Genomic DNA, 22092 nt, shown 5'->3' on the forward strand with positions numbered 1-22092 from the left:
TAATCCTGTAGAATCATATTGACAAGTGATCTATAATCTGCAGACAGCAGAGATCTTTGTTAGCTATGTTCCCTATTAACCATCTACAAATACCTCGATAATCTATAGCGCCCTCGGTGCCTCTGTTGCTACCCACCCCCTCTGCATATCCTCCCACAGTTTGGTTTAGTAGAGATTTCAACAACTGCAGGGCTCAATCAAAACATGTCAGCATCACATTCCTAGGATAGACATCGATCCAGTGGTTCGACACAAGGCCAATAGATAGACGTGTATTGCATGCTGCCTCTTACTGACTGGGTAGAATAACAGCATCACTTAATCAAGATTTCTCTTCCATTGCTAGCAGCTGCTTGGTACTGTATCATCTGGGAGGATGATACACTCCCCCGATGATGTCATTTTGGGGTTTCTTTGACACGCAACCTTTTAATGAGATTAGAAATAGTTCAAACTAACACCAAACCCAAGTTTCAAGTGCCACCTGCTGGCTATTAGCTGAAGAGGAAAGAATGTCACTCATGTAAATGATCTCTTCTGAAACCCCTGTTTTTAATTTTTATTTTGTCTCGTACCTAGTAGGCATCTCAATGACTGTAGTGGTAGTGATGTTCCATTCAACTTGACAGTTTTAACTCACATTCCTTTTCTCTGTGTGAATGTCTGTTACAGAGCCTTCTGATCCAAATATACCAAGATGAAGGTGATGAAGTCGAAAGTGACAGATAAATCTGCCGAAGGGCAGAAGGGTAAGTGCAATGTGATGGATTTCTCCTCTGAACAGTCAAATCAAGACAGACAACCACCCAATGCAGTCACACACAGGCAAAGGGTAAATAACAAAAAAGGCAGGAATCATAGCCCGTTATTGATTGTCAAGATATAGTTGCAGGCATAAAAATGTTAGGTTTTGCTGTATTGACAGAACAATTGTTGCAATGCGTGTGCAACACGGTGCTCCAGCGTCTTTTACCGACAGTTCGCCAGTAAATCGAGGTATGTAAAGTGTATCAATTGGACCTTCCAATACACAACTAAGAGAAGAGAAGATATGAGATCATTTTCAGTACAGATGACATTTAGATCGTCATAAATGACAAGCTTCGTCAAGAACATCACCAAATAATGTCTTCTGCACTTGTGCTATCGAGAGGAAGTTGAAGAGATCCTTCAATCATCTGGGCTTCCAAAATCATACAGGAGCACCCTGATTAAATATTAACAACACCTACTACAGTGTCAATTATACTAGGAATTAAGATATTGCCGAAAAGGACCATTCTCCAGACAAGCACATGAAGAAATACAAGCTGCTTGCTATTGCTTCAATCAGCTTAAAAGGTGAAGTAGCAGTCAAATCACCATGTCAACCCTTCTAGTGAACCAATCATGTCAAACACTTCTCTGTCAACGCCATCATAAGGCAATATCACCAGCCAGTCATTGGGTGATATTGGAAAAGGAATGGGCATGAATATATTTCGGATTCAGCAGAAGAACGAAAAAGGAGAAGTTTATCGTGATTATGAAGAGTGAAGAATGAAAAGTGCTGTGAATTGTTTTATTTACTTGCAGTTTACAAAAGATACATCACAAAACTGTAAGACAACACGCTTATTCTAGAAAAACTAAACTGAAGAACTGATTTAACATCAAGAGAAATCTGTCAAACCTGTGCTGCATGCTTGACAACATATCTACTTAGTCAACAAATCTAAACAGAAGATTAAGTTTGAGATCATATTTGACCAGTAAACTGAAGCGTTTAAAGAATTTTCACTGTGGGGAAGATTGAAATGGGAAGACTGGACTCAAAAGATGGATGTCTGACAATAAACTGTTTGGTAGAAGACATAATCTGATATCTCATCTTCCTCAGCTGTTTTCCAACTCAATTTACAGCCAACTATTAATATGCACTGTAACTGGCACAGAAAAGGACTCTCAACAGCCCAACCCTATGGACAACCACCACATATTAAATGGGACCTTATTGGATGCCAATGAGGACTGGCATATCTGATATCTGATACACCAAAGTTGGTCAGCAGATTTAGTATAATTTAACACCACTAGTTCTTAGTTAGTATTAATAGGCCATCGCCATAGAGAAAACATACCTTGTATGCTAAATATTAAAATATATAACTAAGACTAAGACAAGCAGCATAATGACTTATGAAACAATATAATTGCTGTTAATTCCATGATTTGATGTACTCAGAAATTCATAATGGTTAGAAATGTATTTATACAATTAATCTTCCATAATTTTTCTTTCAAACATTTGTTCCATCAAATAATCTTCTGAAAAACCTTAGGATGTTGGTTCTCTCCAAGCTGTGTGTGTGTTGGATGTTTCCCTTGTCCTTGTGTTTCATGTTAATCGTATGTATCTATGTACATGTATGTGTGGATTCGTAATCCTGTCGAAGTTCCCAAGCCTCTCTCAGGTGCTTTTGTCAGGATTAATGTTTCCTGTGCTATGTCCTTTCTCTTGCTGTCATGTTGCTTGTAAAGTGGAAGGTGCTGGGGGTGCTATGGAAAAGCCCAACCACAAAAAAGGTATGCAAGAGAAAAGGAAACTCCAGCAACTTGAGTTTCCATTAATGTGTCTTTCTCATTGTACAATCTTAGAAAAAAGTTTCCACTGTGGAAAGGGTTCTACACTGAACCCAAAAGGCCTCCACATGGCACGTTTTTTTCTAAGAGAGCATACCTTATACTTTTTTTCTGGGTGTTTTACTGTACCAAAGCATGGTGGATGAAAGTAAAGACTGTGTTGCATGTAGGCTACTGTATACATTATCATATGAATGGTGTAATTCCTGTACGTGTATGACTCAGGTTTTCAGCGTCACAACAGATGCACTTCATTGTAGAATTCTAAAGAAATGACAAATCCATTAATACTGACAAACTATCCTTAAAGGGCATTGCGGATGATTGCTATGAGGTCCTTATATTGTCTTGCAACCTAACTGTAGCTTGTGCAAGAGAATACAAGTTGAGTATGTGGGAGGACAGATTGGGCCCTTCATGACCTAGGTTTTAGGTTATGGGTTTCCAGAAAATGTTCTTACAGACAATTAACATCTGCATCAAAAATGTTTTGCTCATGATTACTCATCAGTGCTGTGGAATTATGTTCATGTTCAGTTACAGTAGTCAAGTAAAACAGAGAAATATGGATGGAAATAGGATGGATGACCAAACATAATTTGAAACAGTTGGGGTCAGATTGACTAAGTATCTGCAGCGGTGCTAATTGCAGCTGTTATAATACAAATGAGACATCACATTAAAGCTGAAATCTGTAAAGGGGGCAACAGCACCACTGTTCGCCCCAGCCCCTTTGTTATTGTTTTGTTTTGTTGATGAAACAGAGATGAGCATCCAGCATCGTGGCATTGTTTGAAGTAACTTATTTGTTGATGCAATATCTCTAACAGGACATGGTAGTTTCACCAACTACAGATTTCAGCTTTAAAAGAAACATTTACAGTAACATAAATATTAAGAGAACAATGATGCATTGATCTAAAGTGAAAATAATCATACATCATGTTTTTTGCTTAGTTGGCTTCATTTTGGTATGAAAATAACACGTGCAAACTTTGCATATAGGTGTATTTTCTTGCTAGATGTGGCATGTGATTTAGGGCAGTATTCTCGACCTGATACTACTAGTCTACTCCATGTTTTGGTGTATCAGCCATTGCTTTAACAAGACTGTCTTGGGCTTATTAGTTGTACTATGACTACTTCTACAGTAATATTAGGTCCGAATATGGCCCTCAATCCCTTACATTCAAAAAGTCAAATATTACATGATATTAATGCATGTAATAATTCAGTGATTATAACTGTATTAGACATTATGTGTGTTAGATTTGGTCATCCATTAATGCAAATCTCAATTGTTTTAAGCAGTAAGTGCTAACAATGTTATCAAATAATTTTGCAATTTTCTAATGATGTATTCTTTTTGTGTGTGTGTGTGATCAGTCAAGAAATTCAGATCAAAAGTCCCTGGAGTTATGATCACGCAGTATGTGGAGGAAATACCAGAGGGGAAAAGCCACCCTGACTTCACACGCAAGCCCATCGCATTAACTATTCAGGAGGGTAAGGAACAGTTAATTATGTAATATTCTGCATTAACAGGCATAGCTATCCTATTATACTGCAATAAATGTTGTGTGTTCTGCTATTGCCTTATAAACAAAGGGGGGGGGGGGGGGGGGGGGGACACTTGTATTATTCCAAACTGCAGCACATAGAAATTGGGTCAACCAAAATGGGAACAGTGACCCACTGCAGCGGGGGTGCTGATGGGATTAACACATGTGGTCCTCTGTAGCTCAGTTGGTAGAGCATGGCACCTGCAATGTCAGGAGAGTGGGATTGATTCCCAGGACCTCCCATAAGTAAATATATATATATATAAAATGCACACATGACTGTAAGGTGCTTTGGATGAAGGTGTCTGCTAAATGGCATATATTATATTATGTCCTGACTAAGACAAGCAGCAGAAGGACATGTAGGGATAGTCCCGATTGCATTACTTTACATCTCAGTTGAGACATTTATATCATTTGGAGTAGGTTCCACAGGCTTCAGGCCATGACATGTGACAGTGGTCATAAGGCATGTGATGTATGGTGGAGTCCACAAAATGCAATCCTTACAGACGGCTCATATCAACTTCATTTGCAACAGAAATGAAATGTAGACTCTACATAATTTATGATTATGATGACCTTCTATGCCCTACCCACTCACATACCAAATCCTTATTTAACCTTGCACACTTAGATTGGTGACACAACCTTTAATAGAGGCAGTCTGTTAAGCTCCTTATTAAAGCATATGCCATAATTAACGCCTAGCTCTTTCATCATTGGGGGTAGTTGTATAACAAATGTTACACATCATATTTGGTGAAAATGCAATGTATTCAATAACATACCAAACATACAGTCCGACCTATCGCACTAATCCTTATGTAAAATTGTGTCACCAAAAGGATGGACTAATTATACACCCAAATACGGACATATACTGGACATCAGAATAAAACACAATGGTTCAAATTGCTACTATTTACGAGTATTCTATGACTCTAATCACAAATCAGGCAAGTTCGGGGTGTTCAAAGCCATTGTGTATGGTGAACCTACACCCAAAGTGACATGGAACCGAGCAAATGGAAAGATAGACGATCCAGAGAAGTTCCAGAGCAAGTATGACGAGGCGACTGGTGAACACACCCTAGAGGTAAGCATGTTTATCACCATTCAGCACCAACTGGTTCTTATACTCAACAATAAAGGGGACATGTTGTCAATTTCAGTTCCATCAAATGCTGCCCAATCTCTTGACTTCTACACGTCCCCACCCTTTTTACTCCAACCTTTATATTTCAACCCTTTAACATGAAAAAATTTATTATAATAATTATTGGTTAAATTCCTGGATTTTCAAATAAATAAAGCAATTACCCTTGAAGTATATTTCAATTGATTTGTTTTATAGACCTTAACAGCAGTCGATGTGAAGTACGTAGTTAATACATTATCAGTTTGCCTACAGATCCCCAAAGTAAGTGCAGAAGATGCCGACACCTACAAATGCTTTGCAACAAATGAGTATGGAAAGGCTGTTTGCACTATCCAGCTGAATGTCATTGAAGGTAGGACATACAAAAAGAGAATTCTAACACATCTAATCTAAACCTCTCTTAACCAATATTTATCTTGTCATGCAAGTGCATTCTAATGATTTAAAAAGAATGATCAACACTTTAAGACATAAACATTACGATTCGTTTCTGTCCAGTTGGATTCAAAAAGACAAAGGAATTAGCCAAGTCCAAAGAAGAAAAAGAAGCACTCAAACCTGGGTCTTTTAGAACAATGTTGAAGAAGCGGTAAGAGAATGCATTACATTGTACTCTATTAACAGGTTGTGTAAATAGGTCTTGAACAGGTATTTTAGTGGTTAAAATTCTGTTTCCTAACACCTAAACCTTTCAAACAGACAACCTAAACCTCTAAAAAGAAGGTAACAATAAGTTAAAGCTCTCTGATTGAAAAGGGTTCAGGTCTGGGAAAAACGCCCTAAGTGACAGAGGGAAACACGATGCTGAATAGATTTGTATAACAGGAGACAATTAATTAATAAAGCAGACTAAATACAGGCTGCAACTCTGCAATAGCAATTCAAATGAATGCATGCATGGTAAATGATCATCCTGTGTGACTAAACACCTCCCTCTGCAACTGGATCCTGGACTTCCTGACGGGCCGCCCCCCAGGTGGTAAGAGTAGGTAACAACACATCCACCACGCTGATCCTTAACACAGGGGCCCCTCAGGGGTGCGTGCTCAGTCCCCTCCTGTACTCCCTGTTCACTCATGACTGCATGGCCAGGCATGACTCCAACACCATCATCAAGTTTGCTGATGATTACCAACAACGATGAGACTGTCTATTGGGAGGAGGTCAGAGACCTGGCCATGTCGTGCCAAGACAACAACCTGTCCCTCAACGTGATCAAGACAAAGGAGATTATTGTGGACTACAGGAAAAGAAGGACCGAGCACGCCCCCATTCTCATCGATGGGGCTGCAGTGCAGCAGGTTGAGACCTTCAAGTTCCTTGGTGTCTACATCACCAACAAACTATCATGGTCCAAACACACTAAGACAGTCGTGAAGAGGGCACGACAAAGTCTATTCCCCCTCAAGAGACTGAACAAATTTGGCAATGGTCCTCAGCTCCTCAAAAGGTTCTACAGCTGCACCATCGAGAGCATCCTGACTGGTTGCATCACTGCCTGGTATGGCAACTGCTCGGCCTCCGACTGCAAGGCACTACAGAGAGTAGTGCGTACAGCCCAGTACATCACTGGGACCAAGCTTCCTGCCATCCAGGACCTCAATACCAGGCGGTGTCAGAGGAAGGCCCTAAAAATTGTCAAAGACTCCAGCCACCCTAGTCATGGACTGTTCTCTCTGCTACCGCACAGCAAGCAGCTTCTACCACCAAGCCATAAGACTCCTGAACAGCTAATCAAAGGGCTACCCAGATCCCCATTTTACGCTGCTGCTACTCTCTGTTTATTATCTACGCATAGTCACTTTTGTACTCTACCTACATGTACATATTACCTCAATTACCTCGACTAACATTGACTCTGTACCGGTACCCCCCGTATATACCCTCGCTATTGTTAATTTACTGCTGCTGTTTAATTATTTGTTACTTTTATTTTATATTTTTTACTTATTGATTTTTTACTTGACACTTTTATTTCTTAACTTTTTAAAACATTCTAGGTTATGCACTTTTAAATAAGTATTTCACTGTACACCTGTTGTATTCGGCACATGTGACAAATAACATTTGATTATATTTGATCTGCAGTGGAGATGTCCATGAGCAAAAGCCACTCGAATCTGAAGAGAAAGTTTGGGAGATCCTGATGAGTGCCGACAAGAAAGATTATGAACAAATCTGTGCTGAGTACGGCATCACTAATTTCCGTGGCATGCTGACAAAACTGGCTGAAATGAAAAAGGAGAGAGAGGTGGAACAGGCACAGGTATAGTACTATGGAATATCTTTTTACTGGTATTATTTTGAAGAAAACACCAATAAAGTAAAAGGGGAAATGTGTCAGTTACCTGTTTGATTTTTCAAAGATCTTATGGTTTCTCAGTCATTTTACCATACCTTTTATATTTGTCTGTTTCAGTTTATTGAACATATCAGTTCGCTCAAACACATCGGAGTCAATGCTGATGAAAATGCAACATTTGAAATTGACATGGATCTTAAAGATGCCAGCAGCAGGATTTTCCTCTACAAGGTATGAAAGCTCATACCAAACTGTTCAATACCTCTCCTGTTTATTTCATTTACATAAGTATTCAGACACTTTATTCAGTACTTTTATTGAAGCACCTTTGGCAGCAATTACAGCCTCTAGTATTCTTGGGTTTCTGTCTCGCCACTCTACCATAAAGACGTGATTGGTGAAGTGTTGACAAGATGGTTGTCCTTCTGGAAGGTTCTCCCATCTCCACAGAAGAACTCTGGAGCTCTGTCAGATTTACCATTGGGTTCTTGGTCACCTCCCTGACCAAGGCCCTTCTCCCCCGATTGCTCAGTTTGGCCGGGCAGCCAGCTCAAAGAAGAGTCTTGGTGATTCCAAACTTCTTCCATTTAAGAATGATGGAGGCCACTGTGTTCTTGGGGACTTTTATGCTGCAGAAATGTTTTGGTAGCCTTCCCCAGATCTGTCCCTCGACACAATCATGTTCTGGGAACTCTACGGACAATTCCTTCGACCTCATGGCTTGGTTTATGCTCTGACATGCACTGTCAACTGTGGGACTTTATATAGACAGGTGTGTGCCCTTCCAAATCATGTCCAATCAATTTAATTTACCACAGGTTGACTCCAATCAAGTGGTAGAATCATATCATGGATGATCAATGGAAACATGATGTACCTGAACTAAATGTATAGTCTCATAGCAAAGGGTCTGAATACTTATAAAATAAGTTTCAAATACCTGTTTTTGTTTTGGCATTATGGGGTATTGTGTGTAGATTGATGAGAATTTTTATTTATTTAATCCATATGTAACTTAACAAAATGTGGAAAAAGTCAAGGGGTCTGAATACTTTCCGATAGCACTGTTTCTACTTCCCCAGACTCAGATGAACTTTTGGATACTATTTTTATGTCTCTGTGTACAGTTTAAAGGAAGTTGCCAACTAAATTTAGCGCAAATGCTAAGTAGATTTAGCGCAATGACAGGAAGTCTATGGGAACAGCTGTCGACTTCCAGTCACTGTGCTAACGCTATTTAGCATTGGCTCACAAAACTACCTCGAACTTCCTTCATAATGGACGCAGAGACATAAAACTGGTATCAACGAGTTCATCTGACTCTCGGAAAGTAGATAAAAATACGATAAAAAAAGTAAACGATATATATACTCTGCAGGATGGTGTTATGATTCCTTACACCGTTGAGATGGAAGAAGAAATGAAGCACCAACTGAAACGAGTTGGCAAAAAGTTCATTTTCACGATCAAAAATCTAGACCCGGAAGATGCTGGTCTCTATTCAGTGGATGTAGAGGGAGTTAATGTCTTCTCCACCGATTTCAAAAGTGAGTACAAATGCAAATCGCAGTCTAAATAGAGACGAGAAAAAATGCTACAATAATATGATTATTACAAAATAGTTAATGATACTATGTGGAATTAAAGCTAAACAAGAGCAAATACATCATACTATACATTTAGGGAACTACAGCATTCAAGGACTAGAACTGCAGTATTTGTAAAATTGGTGTTTGAAGAATTTGACAAGGATGACAATATTATTGTGTGAACTAGATGGGCTTAGTATGTATTATTCCCAACTCTCTATCCATCTTTCAGTTCCACCTGTAAATTTCGCCGTCAAAATTGAGGAGGTGAAGGCAGAAGAAAGACAAGATGCCATCTTTCAGTGTGTCTTAACGGCACCTATGGCTGAGATTAATTGGATGGGCAAGAGTGCCCCGATAGAAAATAATGACAAATTTGAAATCACAGTGTCTGAAGACAAGCTCATTCACAAGTTGTTAGTGAAGGATTGTCAGCCTTTGGACGCTGGTATCTACGCAGCTGTGGCAGGTATCCATTCCTGTAATGCCTGGCTTGTGGTGGAAGGTGAGGTTTTTCAATTTTCTCATGGAATGTTTTTGAACAATCTTTCAGCATATCAGTTATATTCATAAACCATATAAATGAACGGTGAATCACACACATGTCACTGGCTACCATTATATTAAATAGCTTGCAAATTCTCTGATTTAGTTGACAAGAACCCTGCAAACAAAGGCAAGAAGATAGCTCGCAAAACAACCCAGGCTGGAGGAGGTGATTTGGATCTGGAGAAAATAGCAAAGGAGCAGGCGGAAAAACACAAGAAAGACATGGAAGAGAGGATGGCGGAAGCAAAGATAAAGGCTGCCGAGAGAGGGGTCACTGACGCAGCCGCCCAGGCTGAGAAAGAGGCCACTGATGCAGCCACCAAAGCCGCTAGAGAGGCAGCTAGGGCTGCGGAAGCTAAGGCTAAGGCTAAGGCAGAGAAAAAAGCTGCTAAATTAAAAGATGCTAAGGAGAAAGCAAAGGCAAAGAAGAAAGCCTCAGGTGGTGGAGCTGCAGGAGGTGGGGCTGCAGGTGCAGGAGCTGCAGGTGCTGAAGGTGCTGGGGCTTCAGGTGCTGGGGCTGCAGGTGCTGGGGCTGCAGGTGTTGGGGCTGCAGGTGGTGGAGCTGCAGGTGTTGGGGCTGCAGGTGGTGGGGCTGCAGGTCGTGGGGCTGCAGGTGGTGGGGCTGCAGGTGGTGGAGCTGCAGGTGATGGGGCTGAGGGAGATTCTGGATCGGAATACGAAGACATAGTAGTAAGCACAGATGAGTCTGATGAGGAAGATGGAGCCACAAAAACAAAGCGTGTGAGAAGTGGCAAAGTTGTTCCAGACACGTTCATAGGTAAGAAACTATTTCTTCCACTGATAAGATTTTGAAGTAGTTTAAATGGAAGACATTGTGGCCAGTTTCCCGGACACAGATTTAGACAAAAAAACACGTTCAATGGAGATTCTCCTTTAAGCATGCTTTTTAGTTCTGGGAAACTGGCCCATAGAGTATATCCACTACACTAAGTATAGTTCACCCAGATGTCATATTTCTATGACTGGGATGACTGTCTCAAGGTCATTAACATCCGATTGTAATTGAAGTCACTGATTGACCATAGAGGATTAATTTAGGTAAGGTAACCTCTAAAAGCACTACTTAAATGAATACTTCGGGATTTTGGATATTAGGCCCTTTATCTATTTCACCTGAGAGATGAATTTGTGGATACCACTTTTCTGTCTCTGTGTCCAGTAGGAAGGAAGTTAGAGCCTATGCGAGCTGATCTGAACCTAACCCGAGTGGCGCAGCGGTGTAAGGCGCTGCATCTCAGTGCTACAGGCGTCACTACAGTCACCCTAGTTCAAAACCGGCCGTGATTGGGAGTCCCATAGGGCGGCGCACAATTGGCCCAGCGTTGTCCTGGTTTGCCCGGTGTAGGCTGTCATTGTAAAATAAGAATTTGTTCTTAACTGACTTGCCTAGTTAAATAAAGGTTAAATGTAAAAAAAGAACAATGTTAAAAAAAATATGCCAACAAGCGTTAGAACAATGACTTCCATCCATTGTGCTAATGCTAGTTAGCAACTTCCTTCAAACTGCATGCAGAGACATAAAAATGGTATCCACGAGGTTATCTGGGGAAGTAGATACAGGGCCTCATTGCCAAAATCCCAAAGTATCCCTTTAAGAAGTACCTACCATAAAAAAAAACAAGTAAAGGGCACACACCCCTGACAAGTCAACTAAGATAAAAAATCATCTAAGATACTTGTTTCTGTATGCATCCATTTTAAAATTGTTTTTTTTGTTATCGCTTTGGCTTCCAGTCTTTATTTTCTGCTTTTGCATCCCATAATGTTATTGTAATCATACTTTCGTAATCATGCTATCGCTATTTGTGTTACCATAATTGTGTTTGCAATTGTATTTGTTATTATACTGCTTATAAAACATTAGAAAACCTTATCAGCCTAGACAATAGCATCCACTTACAGTAAGAAACTACATCCATGTTTGTAACAACTGACATACAGTACCAGTCAAAAGTTTGAACACACCTACTCAATCAAGGGTTTTTATTTAGTTTTACTATTTTCTACATTGTAGGATTATGCTGAGCACCAAAAAAGTGTTAAACAAATCAAAATACATTTTATATTTGACATTCTTCAAAGTAGCCACCCTTTGCCTTGATGACAGCTTTGCACACTCTTGGCATTCTCTCAACCAGCTTCACCTGGAATGCTTTTCCAACAGTCTTGAAAGAATTCCCACATATGCTGAGCACTTGTTGGGTGCTTTTCCTTCACTATGTGGTCCAACTCATCCCAAACCATCTCAATTGGGTTGAGGTCAGGTAATTGTGGAGACCAGGTCATCCGATGCAGCCTTCCATCACTCTCCTTCTTGGTCAAATAGCCCTTACACAGCCTGTAGGTGTGTTGGGTCATTGTCCTGTTGAAAAACAAATGATAGTCCCACTAAGCGCAAATCAGATGGGATGGCATATCACTGCAGAATTATGTGGTAGACATGCTGGTTAAGTGTGCCTTGAATTCAAAATAAATCACAGACAGTGTCACCAGCAAAGCACCCCCAGACCATCAAACTTCCTCCGCCATGCTTCACGGTGGGAACCACACATGCAGAGATCATCCGTTCACCTACTCTGCGTCTCACAAAGACACGGCGGTTGTAACCAAAACTCTTACATTTGGACTAATCAGACAGATTTCCACTGCAGATTTCCACCGCAAGCATGCCCATTGCTTGTGTTTCTTGGGCCAAGCAAGTCTCTTCTTTCTATTGGTGTCCTTTAGTAGTGGTTTCTTTGCAGCAATTTGACCATGAAGGCCTTGTTCACGCTGTCTCCTCTGAACAGTTGATTCCACAAACAAGGCACACCTGTTAATTGAAATGCATTCCAGGTGACTAACTCATAAAGCAGGTTAAGAGAATGCCAAGAGTGTGCAAAGTTGTCATCAAGGCAAAGGGTGGCTATTTTGAAGAATGTCAAATATAAAATACATTTGATTTGTTTAACACTATTTTTGGTTACTACATTATTCCACAATGTAGAAAATAGTAAAAATAAAGAAAAACCCTTGAATGAGTAGGTGTGTCCAAACGTTTGACTGGTATTGTATATTATTGTCAAAGGAGATGCAACATCTAATTATGTGATTAGCTTGCACATTTTGGCATATTGTAGTTTAAATGATTATTAATCAACATCAGTTCATGGAACATGGTCTGATTTGATCATATTAATGTACTAGCAAACCAACTTCATTACAAATGAGTTTGCCTTTAAAATAAATACAAAAATTCACAAGGTAAATACATACAATTGAAATTGTTTGACATCAACTTTAAATTGATGATCACCAATAGATGATGATGAGGAAGCTTCAAGTGAGCAATCGGGGAAACGTGGGAAACGCACAAGGCAAGGCCCACTGCTTAAGGAAGAGATTGTTGGTAAGATTTTGTGAAGGTTGCATTTGATGAACATGCATGGAAACAGGTTGGTTTAATATCAAAGTCATTTGTCGGAAATGACTTTGGCACGCCGGGCCTGATAAATTAAGGAAATCTTTGTTTAATCAAAGAAATCCTAAACGTAATATTTACACTGACATTTAGGATTAATATTAACCCTCAAATGTATGATGCGTTTGTTATTGAAGTTTATATACATTATATCAAGGGAGATAAAAACAAAACAATTTTATGCCATAACTGTCATTCAAAATAGGTCCCACAGAAATAATTGACCAAAACTGTGGCACTGTAGTTAAAAATAACATCTGCCACATTTTGATGTACTAATTGTCATAATTTGAAATACATTTTCATAAATCCATAGGCCTATTTGTTTACTTTAGAGTGGACTGTTCTACACAATATAGCGATAAACTTGATGAAGCGGTTTGTAAAATGCATACACATTGCAGGTCACCAACCATGTCTAAATAATGTCTAAACAAACAATTACTGTCCCTAGCAGGAGCATCCATCACTTTGTGTTTGAACCTCAGATAAGTACTTAGTAGGGAAAGATTGAATTTCCAACCACGTCGAGCTCGAGTACCTTTCTCTGAAAGTGCTTAGTTGGTTGTGTTAGCTTTTTTCTTTTGATTATTAACTGCCTTCTAAATTTAACAAATAATAACAAGCACAGTTTAACATACTTCTTATTAATCTTTATGTAAAATGCAAAATGTACATAGCATGTACATAATTACCGTTCACTCTTTGAAATACAAATATGACCTAATGTTTGTGTTTTATACGCCACGTGTGTGTGCTTCGATGTTTCATCTGTATGTTATTTGTGCGTTGTGTTGACCCATTTGTGAATGTTTGCTTTTGAAAAAGGGGCTCTTTATTTTTTTTTAACCTTTTTTTAACTGCCTTGTTCAGGGGCAGAATGACAGGTTTTTACCTTGTCAGCTCGGGGATTCGATCTTGCAACCTTTCGGTTACTTGTCCAATGCGCTAACCACTAGGCAAGGGGCTCTCTTTTCATTACATAGATTGGTGAAGGAATTTGCCAGGTTACTTATTCAAGTACAACAAAAATAAGTTTTAGGTAAAAGGATATTGTCTTCATATTTCCTCAAAATGTTTTTTATTTTGAGGAAAATGTCAATTACATCCAGCTACTAACCAGAGTAGTTATGGATACGTAAGGCTTGTCAGTTTCTGGAACTGTATTGGATAAGTAATTGGAACCGAATTCTTCACCACCCCTTCCGTGTTAAAGTTATAGTTGTTGTGCAATTGTTATTGTTGCTATTGTTGCTTTTGTTATCGTGGATGTGGTTGTTACTGCTGTTGTTACTGTTACAATTGTGGTTCTCTACAATGCCTTACCCAACAATAGTCCACAAATAATCAATGAGTGATTGACAGTGATTATAATAATCATTACTAGGAAAGATAAATAGTAATGGCACAGCCACAGATGCCAAAGTCCAAAAAAGAAAGGCAAAGAGCGGAGATGGTGCTGGTGGTGCCGGACCAGCAAGCGGTGGTGCGTCTGCCAACAATGGTGAGGCTGCAAGTGGCGATGAGGCTTCAAGTGCCGATGAGGCCAACGAGCCAACAGAAGCTGCTAAGCGTGGCAAGCGCACAGGCCGCACAAGGCCAGGCCCAATACTTCAGGAGACGGTCATTGGTAAGATCACGGATACTGCATTGACTACTGCATGGGAGGCACCCTTCAAGGATCAAAGTCATTTGATAAAACAAATGACTTTTCCGGTTTGAGGCTGGGCATACAGAACACACATCCTTACTTATTAGATCCCTGACCCTTTGGGATGATGGTGTTCTTGAATAAGGGTGGCTTTAACAATGGTTAACAATCCATACTTCACATAGACATTGATGATCATACAGCACATTTACATGTATTCTAGATGTTTCATAGTTGATAGGTTTGGGAGGAACTTTTTTATTTTATTAAACCATGTAGTTTACAAGTAATTTCAAGCAGGGCATATTAATGATGGATGACAAAATTGCATCCATGTCGCCGCCTTAGTGTTTGTGTGTGCTACAGTATGTTTAAAAAGCATCTGTGTTCGTAGTTTGTTTGTCTTAACAAACATTCTTGCCTGTGTAACCTAGTACTATAATAAGTGTTGTGAAATCCCCAAAATGTGGTCTCATTACTAAAACATAATCACGTCAGAAGATCACAGAAGACTCAAACCATATTTCAGGAAGATAAAAATGAACATGAAACGTCAGCAATTCATGAAAATATACGAAGATTGAAGTGTGAAAACATAAGAATGGATTTGATGGTTTGAAAGGTGATGTGAACATATAAGAAGAAAATATTTCAATCATTATTTGAATATGTTGGTAACACATTGTATAAAAGTGATAATGCCCTCGACTTCGTCTCAGGCTTAACAACACCCGTACCAATATATCTCCCAAACACCGGCTTCTCAGGCATTATCACTTAAATAAGAAGAGCTCAAGCTTTAGAAAGAGAAACACAGATATATGAAGACTTCTTGCTTTGGAAGCCGCCTGGAAGATAAAACTTCATGTTTTAGAAAGTGACATGAAAAAAACCTGCACCTCTTACACATAACCATTGTCATAGCCAAGAATGAATGGCTTCATTTTTTCACACAGTACACTGAAGATATGAATATCTCTTGTCAATTATCACCTTGACCAAAGAGCCATGGCAGCAAACAAGAATGAAGGCCAAGAGTGAAGAATAATACTCATGTCATACCCAGAGTAACAGAAAGACAATACAAAGGAAAATAAAAACATATCAACAAATTCCTGAAATAACAATATGGAAAGTAGAAGAAGTGACATTTTGCGATCTTCATCTACGCTGAAGTTCACCGCTGTCTGTTTTTAATCCGTCACACCTCTTAAATCATTTATATTCAAACATCACAATTTACATTTGAACATGTATTTTATAGATAAACTGCTTAATAAAATACATGGAATTTAATAAATGTAAACAGTAATGTATGATTCAGGATTCTGAGGACTCGGAGCTTAGGTAAGTCACTAAGATGACTGTATTGTGTGCCATGCATACATGCATGCATGAACTGTATAACAAAGAAAGATTGCAATGAATGTAATTATTTTACTTCATATGAATTCCAACACTCACCCTGCAGGTAATTACATAAGGGTGGGCTGCAATTTAAGCACTGCCACTAACTGTAAATCTGGTAAATCCTCCAGATCCTGGCGTTCACTTCAACCTTGGGCTTTCTGACGTCACCGCCATTCTGGGAGACCCAGCTGAACTTGTCTGTAAGCTGAGCAAGGAAAATGTTGATGGTGTATGGTACCTGAATGGAGAGGAGGTGAGCATCTACATTGCAGTATAATTTAGCCAATCACCACTTCAATACATATTATTATGCTGGTTATAGAAAAACACCAATACGTTATTATTATTATTATAGTTTAGTCCTTATATAGCGTTTAGTGTTTGTGTTATGAGCTAATATTAGTTGTTTTAATGGCCATTGCAAATGCAGACGAGATTTAAGAGATATATCAGCCTAAATATTGTGTTTTCCTGTTCAGATTGAACCCGATGATGTTCTTACCATGTCTAAAGATGGATTCTTCCAATCTCTGAAAATCAGCAAAATCTCAGAGGACTATGCTGGAAAATACAAATTTGAGGCAGATGGGCGTAAAACAGAGGCCATGATTGTTGTTGAAGGTCTAAATCTATTTAACTTTTTTTTTATCTTGCATGTAATCTTAGCACTACATTCATTATATTTAAAAGCATTCTTAAATTCACTCATTTATATTATTGTACCTTTCTTTGTAGATCCACCTAGATTCGACGCAGAGGAATTGAAAAAGTTTACTGTCCCAATCGTTACTAAAAAAGGTCAAAAAGCCACTTTCAAGATACCATTTGTGGGTCGGGATCCAATGAAGATCCAATGGTACCATGAAGGCGAGGAGCTCTCAGACGACACAAACATCAAGATAGAGCATGGAGAGGGTTATAGTCAACTAACTCTTAACAAGTTACAGCGCAAAGACACTGGAGAAATCAAGTTTAAACTCAAAAATGAGTTTGGAACTGTTGAGGCCTTTGCAAAGATCATTGTAACTGGTACGTTTATTCTCTCTGGGTCAAAGCAAGAACTTCTCTTTGATTTGGTGTGAATTCCTGATTGTTACAAGTCACTTAGGCCAATTTTATTTTTCAAACTATGTATTTAAAATACAGTGCAATATATTATAAGATAAAATCTAATAATAAATAAAATAATTACAATATTTAAGTGATTAATTAAAGGGATAGTGCAAGATTAAGCCCTTTATCTACTTACTCAGAGTTAAAAGAGCTCATGGATACCATTTTTACTTCTCTGCATCCAGTAGGAATGAAGTCGGTGGTAGCATGTTAGCTGTTCCGGTAGACTTCCAGTCATTGCGTTAAAGCTAGTTCGTATTGGCTCGCAAAATCTAACTCTTAACTTCATACTGCATGCAGAGACATACAAATGGTATCCATCAGTTCATCTGACTCTGGGTAATTAGGTAAATTGCCTAAATATTACACTGTCCCCTTAAGTTCAGGAAGAAATTGTATGATGCTAAGAGAAATAGCACAGAGAGTAAAAGCTGCATCTGTTTCTTCACAGACAAGCCCACCCCTCCCATGGGACCTCTGGAGATTATTGAAGCCTCTCAAAATGCAATTGAGGTGAAGTGGAGGTCCCCAAAGGATGATGGTGGCTGTAAGATACTAAACTACATCCTGGAACGTCAACAGATAGGCCGCAACACCTGGAAGAAGCTGGGTCCGATCGGTCCAGAGGCCCACTACAAGGACAGTGATGTGGACCATGGCAGGAGGTACTGTTACAAAATCAGGGCCGACACTGAGATGGGCACCAGTGAGTTGATGGAGACAGAGGATGTCCAGGCTGGCACAAAAGGTGGGCGCATAAATTGGTGAGGCCAATTTAGGGTGATTCAGGATACTATGTGTTATTTTGTAAATCTCAATGTGCATTGTCTAGTACAGTATAACAATACCACATTTTTTTATGCTGAAATTAAGTGATTTATTTTGTATATATATTAATACAGAACCAGACGACAGTTGTCGCTAAACCATATTTCTGTACTTAGCATACGCTGGACCCCCTTCTGCACCCAAAGTGGTCAGTGCCTTCAAGGACTGTATCACTCTGACATGGAATCCCCCTTCCAACACTGGAGGAACCAACATTCTGGGATATAACATGGAGAAACGCAAGAAGGGAAGCAATCTATGGAGCCCTGTCAATCCTGCAGATGATAAGATAAAAGGTTTCACCATTTCAATTTCTGTTTTAATGTATTGTTATTTTCTTGTTCATCTCCAAGTACCAGGAAACATGTTTATTCCATACATGAAGTATTAAAGTTTCACCCATAACTTGCGCTTGTATGCTTGTACCACAGAGAAGGAGTTCGGTGTGAAAGACGTGATAGAGGGCATGGAATACGAATTCCGTGTGGCAGCTATCAACAACTCTGGAGCTGGTGAATTTGGCACTCCGTCTGAGTTTGTGTTTGCCAGGGATCCAAAAAGTAGGTCATACTCAATGGTACTTTGTGTACGTAGATATTCTTTCAAATTAATCCATAGCTTTAAGAGACCTATCACTATGTCACTGTATAATTTCAGAGCCCCCCGGTAAAGTCATTGACCTGAAGGTGACAGACTCCACCTACACCACCTTGTCCCTGGGTTGGACTAAACCAAGGGAGGAAGCGGGGATTGAGGATGAAGCCAAGGGATTCTTCGTGGAGATTAGACCAGCAGAAAGCCCAGAGTGGGACCGCTGTAACAATAACCCCATCACCATGACCTCCTTCACAGTGAAAGGCATGAAGTCAATGGCAATGTACTGGGTGAGAGTGGTCGCCACCAATGACGGGGGAGAAGGCAAGCCGCAAGAGCTGGACAACTACATCCTGGCTATGCCTCCCCCTGGTAAGACCTTGAATTTCAAACATCCCTGTTGACATCAACATATTGAGATGATCTAGTTTGATTGCAAGCACCCCCCCCCCCCCCCCGCCCCACCCCCCAACTTTGACTGTGTAGACACAAAAAATTTGAATGTTGTTCTTCTGCTTTTGCATCATCCAGTCAGGCCTAGATTCACTGATCAAAAAGTCAAGAGTTTCATGGTGGTACAAGCAGGGAATTCTGCACGATTCAACATGAACTTTGAGGTACAGTGTAAATATGTTGTATTATTTCTATGTCTAATAGAATATCCACTTTCATACTAATGGAGAGAACCCAAATTAATTATTCACCAGTTGTATAACATTGTTATGTAGATGTCGTGATTACATTCTGATATTCTTCACAGGCCTCCCCTTGGCCAGATGTCACCTGGATGAAGGATGGCATGCCTGTGTCCAAACGGGTTACCATCAGTAATGCTGAAGGGGCATCCCAACTTTTGATTCCTTCTTCAGAGCGCTCAGATACAGGAATCTATACCATTATGGTCAAGAATATCGTTGGCCAGGAGACATTCAGCATTGAGATCAGAGTTACAGGTGAGATGCTGATAACATGGCTGACTGCGGTTCTGTTAATAACCAAGTTGAAAGCAGTTGAGGTCCAGTGTTAATCATTCATCACAATTATTTGTGGTCCGATCTAGACGAGCCCAAACCTCCAGGTCCTGTGGAGGTAGATGAGAACGTACCGGGCACAGTTACCATCTCCTGGTCGCCATCTCCTGATGAGAAGAGGGATGACAGGCTGCACTACCTGGTGTCGAAACGTGACTCAAGCAAGAGAACGTGGCACACAGTGGCAGACCACATCTTTAACAACAAGTTCACAGCCTGTAACATCATGCCTGGCAGAGAGTACCAGTTTCGTGTCTATGCCAAGAATGACATGGGCTCTTCTCAACCCTCAGAATCACCAAAGTGGGAAATCACAGGCAAAAGAGGTTTGTAAAAGCTGTTTGGGTCACTCTTCATTGTGGATTTTGGGCCAGTCAATTTTAGTGTCCATGTGCTTTGAAATGCATCAGAGTGGTTTTACTGCTTAACATACAAAAAGGCTAGCAATTTTTGGGGTCACTTGTTGGTAATCCCAATAAATGAGAGCTTGGGCACTGACTGGTCCAAAGTCTCCCCGGCTTGTCATTTGGCCGTTAGATGAAGGGAAGTGTCCGTTCATGGTTTGCTCCTCCCAGAAGAAATCTTTATTAATAACGCTTTTAACATTATTGTATAATGCTCAAGCTTTATTAAAGATATGTTTTTTGGGTCAGCAACTGGTGAGCGGACATTTACACTTTCATCAGCTATACTTTCATTTCTGTCCGTGTAATAACTACTGTAATCTTCAACAAGGTATGTCTGTGTTTGTGTTTTCAGAAAGGTTTGTGCTGGACAGGCCAGAGTCTAAGACCTGCAACCTAGAGCGTCCTCCCAAGTTCCTTGTCCCGTTGAAAATGCACACCGCTCCACAAGGTTATGAGTGCTACATGAGCTGTGCTGTCAGAGGGGACCCAACACCCCATGTCACATGGTACCGTAATAATATCAGCCTCAATACCAACACCAACTACCTAATCTCCAACACCTGTGGGGTCTGCTCCATGCTTATACTGAGGGTTGGACCCAAGGACACTGGAGAGTACAAAATCATCGCAGAGAACCAACTGGGCAGGGCAGAGTGTTCCACTAAGCTCACTGTCTCAGGTATAAACACCTTTTTTGCTGTACTACATTGAAATGCAAATCTGAGAGATACAACTAATTTCTTCTAGTTTTTTGAGAGCAAACAATGAATTTGAAATGGAAACCAATACATTTAAAAACAGTTTTACTTATTTATAATCCCATTTTGTGTTCTTGTTTTTCAGATTAGATTGGCATTAAAAAGAAGACAATCATGCCCTTATCTTTTTTCAAATAGCCTAAAGAAAAACTCCATCCAAAAACAATATTTTGGTATTTGTTTTATTAATCCATTGTTGACATAGTCCCACATTTTTTTGCTTATCAACAATCAGGTTTTCAAGATATGCAACTTTCAAAATACAGATATCATCCTCCGTATGATTAATTTTGTATCATATGATGCTGCTTTTTGTATCACATGATGCAAAATGCATTATACAGGGATGATTTCTGTATTTTGAAAGTGACATATCTTGAAAATTTGATTGCTGACAACCAAAATATTTTAGGACTATGTCAACAATGGACTAATGAAACAAATATCAAAATACAGTTTTTGGGTGGAATTTTCCTTTCACAGAAGTCCTCTGTTGTTTTCCAGTTCTGTGTAGAAATGACATTGTGTATATTTTTTAGTTCAGCGTTCCCTGTATCACATTTAACATAAGACTATTCTACATTCTGGGTGCTGCATATGTTTGAAGATCTCAGGTTGAGTACAATACAATGCATCACTCTTTGAATTAAGGCAAGGCCATTATGTAATGTAACAACAGTGTTCAATAATCAAAAGCAGCCTAAAAGCAAGTCATGAATAGTGTTGTGTTTGTGGTTTTTTTCTTCTCAAAGTGCAATATTGGTATAGGAAAGATGATTGGAAATTGAAATGATGCATGTTGCTCTTGTTTTCAGTGGCTTTTGAGTAAATTTGATTTAGAAAATGAACAGTAAAAACAAGCAGAGAGAGAGATCAAGGTTTACTGGCGTAAACATTCAAATGAGAACTGCAAATGCGTGGCTGTGTTTCATTAACTTCAAAGGTACTTACTAATTTGTGAAATGTGTTTTACCTGCTGTTTATGCTTCTCATGGAGTAATGCTGATTTGCCCATTTTTTCTTTGAAAACTAG

General features: G+C 39.5%; 1 protein-coding gene across 1 annotated transcript; it reads left to right on the forward strand.

Moving 5' to 3' along the window:
• Positions 1 to 697: 697 nt before the first annotated feature.
• On the forward strand, positions 698 to 21149 carry igfn1.1 (immunoglobulin like and fibronectin type III domain containing 1, tandem duplicate 1). Its single transcript, XM_038963852.1, has 23 exons — positions 698 to 749; positions 4009 to 4128; positions 5144 to 5283; positions 5599 to 5698; positions 5845 to 5935; positions 6510 to 6526; positions 7440 to 7612; positions 7766 to 7879; positions 9027 to 9195; positions 9470 to 9742; positions 9890 to 10564; positions 14655 to 14897; positions 16457 to 16581; positions 16808 to 16949; positions 17064 to 17357; positions 17893 to 18189; positions 18386 to 18565; positions 18701 to 18829; positions 19395 to 19480; positions 19624 to 19816; positions 19924 to 20220; positions 20654 to 20980; positions 21145 to 21149. Exons 1-23 carry the CDS (start codon positions 698 to 700, stop codon positions 21147 to 21149), a joined length of 4242 nt encoding a protein of 1413 aa, XP_038819780.1.
• Positions 21150 to 22092: the final 943 nt, after the last annotated feature.

Source organism: Salvelinus namaycush, chromosome 2 (assembly GCF_016432855.1).
Source record: "Salvelinus namaycush isolate Seneca chromosome 2, SaNama_1.0, whole genome shotgun sequence".
Lineage (NCBI taxonomy): Eukaryota > Metazoa > Chordata > Actinopteri > Salmoniformes > Salmonidae > Salvelinus > Salvelinus namaycush.